This window comes from Elaeis guineensis, chromosome 4 (genome assembly GCF_000442705.2).
Source record: "Elaeis guineensis isolate ETL-2024a chromosome 4, EG11, whole genome shotgun sequence".
Classification (NCBI taxonomy): Eukaryota; Viridiplantae; Streptophyta; class Magnoliopsida; order Arecales; family Arecaceae; genus Elaeis; species Elaeis guineensis.
The window spans coordinates 29,107,642-29,122,555 of NC_025996.2; the positions used below are offsets into that span (position 1 = coordinate 29,107,642).

The 14,914-nt window shown below is 35.1% G+C and overlaps 1 protein-coding gene across 2 annotated transcripts in view; it reads left to right on the forward strand.

The window, feature by feature from the left end:
- The window catches only part of LOC105043147 (myosin-6), a 42,850-nt gene that overhangs the window by 14,562 nt on the left and 13,374 nt on the right, over positions 1-14,914 (forward strand). The window contains exons 14-29 of one of the 2 annotated variants that reach the window (XM_019850083.3): positions 312-349; positions 453-579; positions 668-838; positions 944-1,075; positions 1,174-1,283; positions 1,378-1,438; positions 3,091-3,268; positions 3,411-3,616; positions 4,150-4,269; positions 4,971-5,069; positions 6,093-6,305; positions 7,982-8,121; positions 8,255-8,378; positions 8,474-8,512; positions 8,604-8,687; positions 8,795-8,965. In XM_019850083.3, coding sequence (XP_019705642.1) covers positions 312-349; positions 453-579; positions 668-838; positions 944-1,075; positions 1,174-1,283; positions 1,378-1,438; positions 3,091-3,268; positions 3,411-3,616; positions 4,150-4,269; positions 4,971-5,069; positions 6,093-6,305; positions 7,982-8,121; positions 8,255-8,378; positions 8,474-8,512; positions 8,604-8,687; positions 8,795-8,965 — 2,013 coding nt within the window. Of the gene's footprint in view, positions 1-311; positions 350-452; positions 580-667; positions 839-943; positions 1,076-1,173; positions 1,284-1,377; positions 1,439-3,090; positions 3,269-3,410; positions 3,617-4,149; positions 4,270-4,970; positions 5,070-6,092; positions 6,306-7,981; positions 8,122-8,254; positions 8,379-8,473; positions 8,513-8,603; positions 8,700-8,794; positions 8,966-14,914 lie in introns of both variants that reach the window. The other variant, XM_010920565.4, reaches the window with a different exon arrangement.

Here is a 14,914-nt window from a genome sequence, read left to right on the forward strand (position 1 = left end):
CCTTTTTTTATTAAATTCTATTGCAATGTTGAAAACGTTTCCGCAAAAACTATCACATATTTTTGGATATTATCATGGTTCTGTTAAAAGGCAATCTATGAAGGTTTTTTTTTCCTAAAGTTTATCTGCATTGATGTGCACCTCGCTATGTGCTGTTTGTTAAGAGGACCATCTACCTGTGCATTCCTGACACACTTCTTTACAAGAGGATCATTTGTTAAGATGATCATCTAACTGGATTCATTGAATTTATGCATGCAATTATCACTTTCTCGGGCTCTTATGTTGTAATTTTTCATTTTGACTTTCAGAAACCTGGCGGGATCATTGCTCTTCTGGATGAAGCTTGGTATATATGAGAATACTATTGTAATTCTTTCGCTTAGAAAAAAATTTCAATAAAACTTAATATACTAAGATGCTGAGACAACTGGATCCTTTTTTTCTTCAAGCATGTTGCCAAGATCAACCCATGAAACATTTGCTCAGAAGCTCTACCAGACTTTTAAAAATCATCAGCGCTTTAGCAAGCCCAAACTAGCTCGCTCTGACTTTACCATTCGTCATTATGCTGGTGATGTAAGTACCTCCTTGTTTCTTTTGGCCCCATGTTTACTATCTGGATGTATAAGTATATAATAAGGAAAATCCTCTTTTCATCTTTCAGGTCACTTATCAGACACAGTTATTCTTAGACAAGAACAAAGATTATGTTGTTGCTGAGCATCAATCACTCCTGAGTGCTTCTAAGTGCCCCTTTGTTTCGGGTCTATTTCCACCTCTCTCTGATGACTCATCTAAATCTTCAAAATTTTCATCGATAGGCTCAAGGTTTAAGGTACAGCTATAATATATCTTATTTGATGTGCACTTCATACTTAAGTGCCCCAAGTTATCACAGAAAATCCATTTGTTGAGTGTCACTGTATCTCCAACCTTGCAGCAACAACTGCACGCTCTGCTAGAAACTCTGAATGCTACCGAGCCTCACTACATCCGCTGTGTTAAACCTAATAATCTTCTTAAGCCGGCAATTTTTGAGAATATTAATGTTCTGCAGCAGCTACGATGTGGGGTAATTTAAGGCCCTTCCTTTTCTACTTCATATATTCTCTGCTTAAGTAATGATACCCGCACCAGTTGATAATTGTGTTGTAATTTTCTTTGGTATAGGGGGTGCTGGAGGCTATTAGAATAAGTTGTGCTGGATATCCAACACGACGTACATTTGATGAATTTGTAGATCGTTTTGGCATTCTTGGACCAGAAGTTTTGGATGGAAGGTAGCTACCAGAGTACTTGAGACATATTTCCATGCATCTTGAGTATAAACTGCTAGCACATATTTATTTATTTACTCTTTTTTGTTTTTGGTAGTTGTGATGAGATCACTGCTACAAAGAGGTTGCTAGAGAAGGTGAATCTTAAAGGCTATCAGGTAAATATGGGAGTCAACATTTCTTTGGAAGGTTCAAGATCCATTTCCATGTGTCTTAGGCTCATGCCTATTTTAGTTGGCCACAAATTCAACAAGCTCACACAGAATGTGTGCTACTTCTATATATAAAGAAGTTTCTTGTAAATTTGAAAATGTGTAAGAAGGCACGGTGGAATGATAAAAGTGCAAAGGAGAAAATAGGGAATGGGGATCCAAGATCTATGTTTTTCTGTCACATTGTTGTAGTGCTATTCTTTTTATTACTAACTAATTCAGTATCTTGGGGATGAATAGCAAAATAATAACAATATATGCAACCACATATGCTGCCCACAAACATCATATGCTCCATGTAGTCCCTTGACTGCCTACATACACAAGCGCATTTTTAAAACATTGGCCTTGGCTGGTACATTGGCAAAGTGGATTTCAAACTAGGCTTGTTACTTTCAAGAGAACTCTCTTTTGAAATAATAATTATATTTTATGCATAAGGTATATTTTATGTATTTTTCAACATCTAACCAATTATTGTAAATAATTATAATTGATAGGATTAATTTGGATAGTTACTGAAATGCATGCCAAATATATTGGATAATAGATATATACACTCGCTCCAAATTCTTTAAGATTTAATTTAATATTTATTATTGATATTTTTTCAAAAAAAAATGAAATCTAGAAATTCTGAAAATCAAAATTGGTAAGACAATTTAACATTGACATTGGTATGACACTTGGATGAGGTTCTATAGGAAAAATCCTGAGATATAGAAACACTCCAGTGGTTAGATACACTTCTGCAGCCGTTACATGTAGCTGAATTCATGTAACACGGTATGCTGAAAAACAAAGAATTCCAACATTGACCTTCTACTGATGAACCTTGTGCCTGAATCAGCATAGAGAACAACTGGGGCTTCAATAATTGAATGAAAGAAAAGGACAACTTGAAGAGGATGGATCTCACCTTTTATGATACTAGACATATATAGTATCGAAATAATAGAAAAGGAGGAAGAGAGAACTAGGGAAGCCATTTGATGTGAATCATCTGATCCATTCATCTGATCTATTGTGGACTGGACATTAATTAAAAAATGAGCTGCTGATTTTATAAAAGCAAAAATGCACAATGAGAGAGTGAAAATCTGGGGTTTGAGTATCATAACAGCCCAGGTACTTAATATATGGGTGGGACTTCCCGGAGGGGACTCACTCCTATTCTCAAAAAGAAAGAAATCACAACAAGAAAATTATAGATGATCCTTTTTATTTGTTAATTGTAAACCTGGTTTAAAGTCCAGATGGCTTATTAACATCTATCAGAAATGGGCAAAATGCTCAACCTTCATCCTATCTCTTATACCCTTTCTCACCATTTATGCTCTAACAATTTTCCACAGAAGATAAACACAAAATTCATGAAACTCTTCTTCAGAAAATTTAAAAGAAGTTTATTCTTAACTCTTCTGCTAATATCTGTTTATCCTTGATATGGAGAATGTCTCAACATGAGTAGTCCTTTGAAGGCAAACTGTAAAGTTAAGTCACCACATTAGGGCTATCTTTTGATTGTAGCAGAGCTGTTTCTTTACAAATTTTATGCACTCAGTCTGTTGTCTTGCTTACCAATTTCAAACTTTCAGATAGGGAAAACGAAAGTGTTCCTTCGAGCTGGTCAGATGGCTGAATTAGATGCTCGGAGGAATGCTGTTTTAGGACGATCTGCCAGCAAAATTCAAAGGAAAGTTCGTTCATATCTGGCTCGTAAAAGTTTCATATTATTCCGCAAAGCAGCTATACAGCTTCAGGCTGTATGCAGAGGTAATAAATATCCTCTGATCTGTCCGTTCCAGTTAATTCTTCAGAAAATTCCTGGAGTTTGTCGGCACAGATTTGCCACCTAGTGCAGAAATATTATTATTTTGAACCAATGGAATTAATTTTAGTCTTATTGCTATTGAAGGACAAATTGGACGACATCTTTATGAAAACATGCGTAGACAAGCTGCTTCATTGAGAATCCAGACATATTTTCGTATGTATCTTGCAAGGAAAGCATACCAAGAACTGTCTTCTGCATCAATTGCCATTCAGGGTGGTTTACGTGGGATGGCTGCTCGCAAGGAACTTCATTTCAGGCGGCAAACAAGAGCTGCAATTATTATTCAGGTAAAAATGAACCATTATCCAAATGCAGTTTTGTCTATTTTTGGAAGATTAATAATACAATTCTTGTTGTTTTTGTTCTACTCGTACAGAAAGATGAAAAACCTGTATAAGTTAAGAATATTGCTATTTTTCTGTTTATACCCGTAATCTGTATGATCTATCAAATTATTTTCATACAAAATACACCTGACTTTTATGGTTTTCCAGCACTTTGATTTGATCGTCATGCTAATAAGACAAGAGGGAATAAAGTTACTGAGAGTTGGATCTAACACACAAAATTGGTACATTATGCCTTTTGCTATTCAGTTGTCAGTTACACTTGCATTATGTTCAAACATTTTAGTTTAATCATGTAGATACAAACTTTTATTGGATGCATGCATTATTGGATCTTCAATTTTTCTTCAATATTATGTATCATTTGAAATGTGTTGTTTACTATATGTAAAGTTATCCCTTCTGATTGCTAAACAATATAATTATCTTCTGCCTCCCATCATCCATTATGATTAAATGTATGTCTTTTTCAGAGTCATTGTCGCCGATACTTGGCACAGTTACATTATTCAAGGATAAAGAAGGCGGCAATCACAACTCAATGTGCTTGGAGAGGAAGACTTGCTAGAAGAGAACTCCGCAAGCTTAAGATGGTCAGCATTTGTTTGTTCATCTTATGGATCTAAATTTGGGAAAACATTTTTCTCATGCATTCTTATTGAGTTTTAGCAAGTATGTGGATAATGATAATGATGACATCACTGTTTAAGATCATAAGATTTGGCATCACTGTTCATTAGTTCTTTTTAACATTGTTAATTTCATTGCTTCTTGCAACATTGCATTCTTTGTTTGAACACTTCAATTATTAGCTTAATTTTTTTTAACGTGATTTCAATATTTTATAGTCAATTAAAAATTTCTGTACTTAACCGTTGGTTATTTTTCTTGGATTGTTCTTTGATCCAATTCTTGTGCCTGTAATGCACTTGTACAAATAGTTGTACTCACATTAGCATGACAATGAGACACTAATTTCAGTTTCTATAAGATAATACCTCCTAAGTTCCATTTTAGCAATATATATATTTAGAATGACATAGTTTCACTTTATTTCACTTGATTACAGTCTGGAAAAATCTTCATATGCAATCATCTAAGATTAAGAAACACATTCTAGTGATTATTAGTATTTTATTTTTATTGTTGAAATTATAAGTAGAAGCTGCTTATGACAGGATGTCGTGAACATGATCTTTGGTCATAATGATATCATGGTTCTAATGGAATATATGGTAAAATGATCAAAATTTGATAAAATATTTCTTGGTTGATTACCTGTCCTTTTTATCAGGCTGCAAAAGAAACTGGTGCTCTACAAGCTGCCAAAAATAAGTTAGAGAAACAAGTTGAGGAACTAACTTGGAGGCTACAACTGGAGAGACGCATGAGGGTAAATATATGCACCACTGCTTAATCTTGTTCATTCTGTTAATTATTTCTTTAGCTTTTTGTGTACAAGTTCTAGACAGTTAATTGAAGTTTTATGTTAACATTTTTCCCTTTTGGGAGGGAAAGGGAAAGTCCACCTAGCAGTCCAGCTATTTGAGAAACACCTCCCAATTTTCAAAATGGGAAGCTCCTCCATTTGAATGTGTTGCAACCACTGGGCTATTGCCCTATTCACAAATTTTATATCGAGATGGCATTGGTTGGAGAACTGATAGTAAAATTTTCAATCAGTGTTGTACAAAATATGTGTGAAACTTCATTTTCTGACCTAATTCTGGCATTAAATGCTATTCCATCTTCCATAATTGAAAATTGATTAGTTGTTCTGGGTCAGTCCATGCCTCATTCATTTCTGTTTTCATCAGATTTAGGTGGATATCTTGAGAAACTCTTTTTTCTTTTCAGTTTTTATTTCCTGCAGTACTTGGCATTTAGCTGGATTCTGTAGTTTGGGAATAGTTTTGATGGGATAACATGGATTACCTGTTATTGGAACAATTCTTTATGAAACTGGAAATTAGTCTTGTTATATTTTGTTGAAAAAGAAAAATATGAGTGATAAAGCAACGGTTTTCTGGAAGCGGTTTTGTATAGTTCAATTGATATGTAACACTGAATGCTAAATCTGAAACATCTCCTCCTTAAAAGATGTGTGCTTGTTTTACTTTTGTGGATTTTTGCATAATTACATGGTCTATAGTCAAGACAGAATATCTGCCAGCTAGATGTTATTTTTATTGATGCCGAAAACTGTCTGAAAGTTTGCTGTCTCTGGAAAATCTGATGATCAAAGCACAGGGTAGGATTTTGATTGCCTGACTTGATAGGAACATTCAAATGACTGACTGGCTTCTCTTTGTGATTCGTGAATCATGAGTAGTGTTGGTCTTTATAGCAGTCACCTGGATGTTGCTCACTGCTGATATCGTCTTTTGTGACAGTTAATACATTCATCTTCTTGTAGGCTGACATGGAAGAAGCAAAAATGCAAGAAAATGCAAAATTGCAATTAGCCTTGCAGGAAATGCAAGTGCAATTCAAAGAGACTAAAGCCATGTTGATAAAGGAACAGGAAGCTGCCAAAAAAGCTGCTGAGAAACCTTCTGTCATAAGAGAGGTTCCGGTTATTGATACAGCTCTTATGGATAAGCTTGCTGCTGAAAATAAGAAATTGAAGGTGAGTCTCACATAAATTAATGGATCTTTTCCCGCTCTCTCTCTCTCTCTCTCACTCTCTCTCTGCCATGCCAGTGCTAGCAGTGAAACAATTATCTGTGTTTTCTGATCTTTATGTTTCAAAAAAGTTTAGTGCATTTGTGGATTATTTTAAATGTTTTGGAAGTTAGAGTGTGTACATACACATATGTACATAAACATGCTCTGTGGTCTTCTGTATAATAGATAGTCATATATAAGACAGGCCAGTATCAGCAACCTGCCTGGGTTGCATGAGACCTATGAATTCTATTTTCACAATTTTGATGAAAAACAAAGGATAAATATATGTAATCTGTACGTTTCTCTATTGCTTCGGCATGGTGCAGTCAGTGCTGTGATGGCAGGAGACCAGCATGTATGTCTGAATTGTTGCTGTTAACAATGTGGTGTCGATTTGGAATCTATTTTTTAACAAAATCGGTGATGATACTATTGTGGCTTAGGGTCATAGGTGAGAAAAATAAGTACAATGTGGGGACAAAAATGCAGAATCAGAAGTCAATATGATAATAATGATAACAACAGCGATGACATGATGATGATGGAGTTCTGGGATAGAAAGGAAATATAAGTTTATGTGGCATGTTATAGGTTTTGGCTGTATGTTGAAAGGAAATAAAGATGGATAGAAGTACCAAACTGAATCATTGTCATCCATCAATGCTCCAGTAAACTAAATCTTAATCTACCATGTGTGCTAAATAAGGAACAGCTTGGGGGGGGTGCGGCTGCAGGGGGGGGGGGGGGAGGGGAGTGCTGGGCAGGTGAATTAGATGGAGAGATATGAGGAGATTTTGTGGGGCCAAATTTAATTGGTAACCGAAATGGCATGATTAAACTCTAGTTAAATCCAATAAGAGTGAAACATGTTGTTATTGAATGATGGGGGCAATCACATTAATGCATGTGCATGATGAATCTGTTAACATTCTCCTTTTGGGCAATTTGATTGGATTAGATAGCCACTTAAATATCTAATGAGAAAAATGCTGAACATTGTTGCTTCATTCTCCTACGCTGCTGTGGTGATCAATATGTGCTGATGTGGCATTTTTGGAATCCTTAGTTCCAACTCAAACTTATCTGCTTGTGTTGCACCATCCAAACTGCCACATAGGACGAGGGAACCGAGCAGAGAATGGAGTGGTGATGGGTAATGGTACACATCTAAATGGATGTTTAAATGGAAGCCACCTAAAAAGTTAGGCACCCTTATTTATGTAGCAACTGTGTATTTAGTAGCCTTCCTTGGTAATTTTGACATTGTCTTCATTATAAAAGTCAAATAAATTTGAAATTGGATACAGCTCTCTTGTATGGGAGTGAATTTTTTGGTGCTGGGGTTTTCAGTGCTGCTTTCTCTCTCTCTTACTCTCTCTCATATTTCTTATCTGGGGTTGTTTTACTTGTGTGGGAGGGTATGGGTTTTCAATAGTCTTGGTTCTGTCTTTCACGTGTATGGGTTATGAATCTCTGAGTGAGTACTGCTAGGTTGTATTGGGGTAGAGTTTTCAGCAATGCGGGTAACAGTGCTGGTCTTTCTTCTTTTGCATTGGTATTTTTCCTCTCTCTTTTGTAAGTGTTATTGTCATTAAGTTATTTTTCCCTCACCAAATGTCCTACTATAATTTGCAGGCTTTGGTGAGTTCTCTTGAAACAAGGATTCAAGAAACTGAGAAAAAGTATGAAGAAACAAGGAGAATTAGCGAGGAAAGACTGAATAAAGCTATGGAGGCAGGGTCAAAGATAATTGAACTAAACAATTCAATGCAAAGGTTCTTGTAATTTCGCAACTGTATTTCAGAATATCAATATTTTTATATGATTGGAGGGTAGTCATTACAACGTCTTTGATCAAAATGCGATCCACCAATTTTGGATAGTTGAGTGTGTATTTTCTTGAAGCAGGCTTCAAGAGAAGCTGTCTAACATGGAATCTGAGAACCAAGTTCTACGTCAGCAGGGCTTGTTGAATTCACCCGTAAAACAGATATCTGAACATCTATCAATCCCTACAACACCATCAAAACATGTACTTGTGGATTCTAAATTATTGATAACATACTTTTCTTTCTTTAAGTTCTATTTTCCTTTGTTTGTTATGTACATTTTTTTTTGGACTTGCAGCACTTGGGTAACGGTCGTCATGATATTGAAGAGCCTAAGGTCTGGAATGTATATCTAGGAAGATGTTTTCCTCATTTTTCTATTGTTATTTTGCTCTTTTATCACCATCATCATCATCAATTTTTGGCAGGAACCTCAAAGTGCACCTCCAGCTGTTAAGGATTATGCCAACTCTGATCCTAAGCTTAGGAGATCTTATATTGAGAGACAGCATGTATATACGCTGGTTATTTTCCAAATGAAATAAACTTTTAATTGCAGCGCATTAGTTTGTCAATATAAAATGAGCAATTTTGATGCCAAAATTTTATTCTCATGCAGGAATGTGTTGATGTCCTTATCAATTGTGTAGTTCAAAATATTGGATTTAGTCAAGGAAAGCCAGTGGCTGCGTTAACAATATACCAATGTCTTCTTCATTGGAAGTCCTTTGAAGCAGAAAAAACAAGTGTGTTTGACCGACTTATTCAGGTGATTGGTTCGGCAATCGAGGTATGTGCTGCTTATCAGCTAAATATTTTTTTTGTCTGATAATATAATCATTGTTACATCGGAATATTTGTGGCATTTAGATCTTTGTTCATCAAAAAACAAGACATTTGTTTGTTATACAACTTTGGCAAGAAAAGCCAAGCCGAGAGACAAGATTAAGGTATTCATGCAACAGCAGTTAAGAATAATGTCACCTAGAAAATTAGTGTAGGTGCCAAATGTCCAAGTGTCCTCAATTGTTGGACATGGCAGCCTCCAAAAATCTGGGCATTGAGACACAATACATACATGAATGCATGCATGGATGTACCATGTACATATGTACTTATATGTGTGTGTCTATATGTTTGTGTATGTGTGTGGATGTACGTACATATGTATGTGTTTGTAGTCTTTTGATGCTTATTCAAAAAAAAAAAAAAAGAATCATGAGCTATTTAACAAAAAAAAAAAAAAGAAATAGTCATGAGTTTGTGAGTTGTTTAACTTATTTGCTTGGCACATTTAAGATGTTTTGAAATACTCTGATTGATAACTACGATATATTTATTTTTAAAATACAATGATATTTTGCTTAAAGTATTTGTACAATCTTGTTAACTTTGTATTAAATATATAAGAATAGTTTACTTGAAGCACCCAAAAAAAAAAGGGCACATCTAAAAGTGTCCAACACCGAAAACTAAAAGTTTTCCAATATGAGTATGTAACACTTCGGCTAAGATTTTAAATCCCATGGGATGCAGGTGTCCCAGTTTCTCCATGGAATAGAATGCCCTACTATCCTAACCTGTCGTGGCGGCAGTTTCGATCATGCGTCCTAGTAGATATTCTTCATCTCTCTCTCCTTTTCTTTCTTTTCTTTCTTTATTTTTTTATTTCTTTTTCTTCTTTCTTTCTTTTTCTTGTACCTTCCTTTCTTTCTTTCCTTTTTCTTTCTTTTTCTTATGCCTTCTTTTATTTATTTTTTCCTTTTTCTTCTTTTTTCTCTTTCCTTCCTTTTTTTTTTCCTTCCTTTCATTTTCTTCTTTCTTCCTTTCATTCTTTCCGTTTTCTTCTTTCCTCTCACTTTTTCTTTTTCTTCATCTTTCCTTTCTTTCTTTCCTCTTTTTTTTTGTCTCCCCGCATGGATGAGTTTCAAAGTCTCGATCCTATCTTGATCCTATTTTCTTATAGGAACAAGACGGGATAGTGGGATGCCCCACCATCCTACTGACACTTAAAAACCCTTGACTTCAACTAAAAAAATTGCCAAGTGTCGGATGCTTTTTGTTGATGTTTGTCGGACCCTTCAAAGTGGAGTGTCCCATTTTATCATGTCATATCCTACCGTGTCTAAGTGTCCAACAATATCAACACCTCTAGGCAGCTTAAAAATAAAGTGTCCATGAAACACGAGTTGAGATCTAGTTCGTAATAGTAGATACATTAGAACCTAACATTGGAAGATAGGAGCATGGCTTACTGGCATTAATATGGGACGACCAATGCACAAGGGGGAATACACAAGGACTGCAATTTTGGATGTCTTATTAGTAATGTATATAAGCTTATATTATGTGATCTATCATCTTGAATTCTTGATCATGCGCCCGTACATGAAATATGCTTGTAGGTTTCTTTGAAAACCCTAGAAATAAATCTAGAATCCATCAAAGGCTTCAATAAAATTTGGCATGTCTATCTTCTGATTGAATGGAATACGAATGATGAGAACGGCAATAGATGAGGGATGCAAAGATTTTGAACTTGATTAATGTTTTCAATGACCTTTCAAGCTTTTCTAGATATTTGTCTATTTGTCTCATTCCTTTTTTTTTTATTATTATTTCACACATACACAATGGTTGGAGATGAGCTGGAAAAGGGTCCTAAGTTATGGTATATTGGAAATTTATTATTATTTCTGTGGCCTTGCAAGAATTTTTTTACACGTTATTTGTGCTCTATTCTTTACATGCTTGTGAAATCAAATACATGGTTTTGGGAGATAGCTAGGGATGTCAGATGGGATCAGCTCCAAATTACTGTTGACCATATGTGAATAAAGAACATTGATAACTTATGTAAACTCATTCACAGAATGTGACTCACATGAGTATGGGACCACATTTATTGGTTGGTGGATGCTAATGAAACTAGCATTGTCTAAGTCATTTTTCCAAATATTACTTGAAACCATTCTTTTGCCTTAATACTCATTGAGAGGCATATGACAATGATCACTTTAGTATGAGATATCAGGCTTTGTCTATTTAAGAAGAACAGAGACGCATACTGGGTATAATTGAATTATGGTAATTAGAATCAAGGAATAATGAGGAATATTCACAACTTGTTATCCAATTATGTGAAATTAATATTTTATGTAGTCTAAGACCTCACATTTCTATATTATTAATTTCGCATGAGTACCCATCTAGATTATACTATGTCAATGTTATTCCTTACTTAGCATTAATTATATATATGTTGACTCATAAATCTGATGTAGTTAATTTATCTTATTTTCAAATTGAGGAAATTCGGCATTAATTAGTTGAAATTATGTAAAAACATGGAAATGATTTTAATTGTAGATAATACTTAATTTAAAGAGTGGGTTTGATGGATAATGAGATATGGATGTGCTTGTTACAGCAATCTTTAAATTAACCGACGTCCATTTGTCAATGGTTAGGTTGGCTGTGTCTGGAATTTGATTTATATTTCTCTCTTTTATTTAGGAGATATGAAACCAATTAGTTGGAGAAGTGTCGCTCCTCCATCATGAAATCAAGAGATAGAAACATGACAGCCACCATAAACTCATGGGGCACTTTCCCCACAAGCATGCATGGCTTCTATCATGAGATCATAAATAACACAACAGAATAAAATCAAAGCATCTAAAATCCAAATTCAAATAATTAATAAATCCAAGAATAAGTAGTATCCAGAATTTTGTTTACATGAGTCTTAGATCAACTATTCTTCAAACACCAATCAAAATAAGACACCTATGAAATGTTTTCAATATTGAACAATGAAAGCAATGCTAATTTAAGCTAAATCAATACGATCAATCCTTGCTTCTAATTACATGCCCTTAGCAATACCTGTCAGTGATTAATTCTCTAAATCCTTAAGGAAAGAAGAGACCAAATGATAAGCTCAACAATTCAGTAAGTAGTGAATATCTTAACTAGATAATTTATGTAATAAATTATATAAATATTCTTATCGATAATAAGCATATTAACAAAATCATTATGTTGTAATAAATGAATCCAAAATATCCAACATTGCTCAACTATTCATGTTCACAAGTCTAGTTTGAAAATATCATGTTACTGAATGGTCTTTTAACTATGACTATATTATCCTTGGCAAGGCCCATAATACTGCATTTAACTCTTGCAGAATAGATCCGTTTTACTGCACTTAACCCTTGTGGAGTAGATCCATAGTATCACATTTAGCCCCTCGTGGAATAGGTCCACAATACCGCACTTAACCTCTACAGAGTAGGTCCACGATGCTTAATCATTATGGAGTAGATCCATATTAATCACATCTTGGAACAATCAAAGAGGCAACATTTAACCTCCACTAGTGGGGTCCATAAAATAGATTAGAAGTGCAAATCAGAAACATATTAAATCTCTTTTTACATAATAATTATGTCATATTCCAATCAAAATATGTATATTCCATGTAAAATCTATAAACAACATGCATAACATTCTTTAATAAAAATATTACTTCCGGATGACAAATTTAGTTTTTGTTCAAAATACAAAATTCATAAATTGCATGTAAATTGATTATAATTTATTGGATGTCAAAAATTTATATGAATCGATTGAAAAACTTAAGAAAGGCAAATCTTTGCTTAAGGTGAGAACGTAGACAAATCCAAATAATTTCTATAACTTCTTTCCTAAAAATTCTTATTTAAGGACAATATTTGTAATATTAATACCCCCTTGCTGGACTTCTTATCTAGACAATTGCATCCCTATATAGAATCAAGTCAATAATTATGACAATTTTAGACAAATAGGAGGAAGAATTAAAAGAAGCAAACAAGTTGGGGTGGTAGTTGGTTCAGGTCAGGTCATATACAGGTTGGATCAAATATGGGTTGGGTCAGAAAATCTGAAACTTGAATATGACTTGTTTATTAAATAGGTCAGAATTTGAAATTTGAACCTACCATGTTACTAAATAGGTAATATAATCTGACCCATTTAATCTATTTAATAAATAGGTAATTTGCTTAACCTATTAACTTGTTAGCCTATATAGTTTGTTAACCTATATAACTTATATAGCACACTAACCTGTTTAATAAGACCCTACTCAATTATTAAATGAGTCAGGGGGCTGGAACCTAAACCCAACCTGATTATTAAACATTTTAAACGAATCAATCCATTTACAACCCGAGCGTATTTAGCCCAAATTCAAATTTGCTTGTTGTAAGTCGAACACGAGTCGGATTGATGAGTTGGATCACATTTTACCAGCCCTAGGAACAAGGCTAGTCGGGTGGCTAGGTAATCCAGCCAGTCAAGTCGCAAGGCGAGAGTCAGACTGGAGTAATGATAACACAATAGGGGTTGATGATTGTGGAGTCCATTGTTGCTTGATGAGGGCTAGGGTGAGGGTTGACATCATGGTCTATTGTATTGTCTTATACGAGGCATATCCTACCAATCTCACATCGGTATGCTATTTTATACCGTATCAAATCGTGTATCGACACTGTAATAGGATGGTACTATTATGACGTCCTATACCGAGATAGTAAACCTTAGCTGACACATGGCCACCAAGGCGGTTCATATCCGCTTTACCAAGGTTGACCAAGATCATAGTGGAGGGACCTTCTGTCAGAGTCCAACTTGAAAGATAATGAGAGAAAAAAAAGAGAGAGGAAGATAGAGAAATGAGAGATGAGAGAGAATATGAGAGACATCTGGCGAAATAGGGTCATGTCGCCTCTCTTAGGAAAAGGAAAGTGGTTGGTGGTGGTTGCTACTGGTGCTAGTGGTTACGGCTGATTGATTGGTGACAAGCAATGGTTGTAGTGACGGTGGGAAAAGAAGAGAAATCATGGGAAAAAAAATAGGAGAAAAGGATTTTGTTTATCGATTTACTGTTAATTTTAAAATAATTTACGAAAATAATGTTCTTCAAAAAGTATTTACGAAAATACTGTTCAAAAGAAAGTCGTCCTATCATAGGGCGACTTTAGGTGCCATCTAGCCCACCTTCACACCATGTCGGAGGGGGGTGAGTCAGTCAAGAGAAAGTCGTGATTTGGAAGGGCGACTTTATGAGCCACCCTATGAAAAGACGACTTATAAAGCCGCCCTTCCACAAGGCGACTCACAAAATCGCCCTACCATATGGCGACTTTATGTGTTCGCACCACCCTATGTTTTAGGATGTCTGTGACCTAACAGAAGTATTTTAGGATGCCCGTGATCCAACAGGCCAGTTAGATTACAGTGAATCTTGCCTTCGTGGTGCTGCCTATAATGGAAAAGAAGTAGATAAGTAGAAAGAGCTAAGATTTGAACTTTGATCCTAGAATGAGTTGATTTGAACTTGGATCACCAGGCGTGTGGTGCCTCCAATGATCATCTTGGACTTATTATGATCTATAAATCCTTCCACTGACTTCACAAAACTGACTTCACAAAGATAGTTGAACTAGGGGCACCTAAATCAGTCATACTTTCATGTTGGCCAGAGATCGATGGGAGGAAGTCATGAAAGGGTTTTATTTTTCCTTTATAAATCATGAATTTTCATAAACCTCTCATCTCAATTCATCCAATTCATTTAGTTGCAACATCTGCAACATCCGATTGGAACCAGTTTGTTTCATTGATTGCCCAATATGCTTTGCTTTGTGTTCAAGTTTCATTAGAATATGCTTTTTCATAGGGTTCTTAT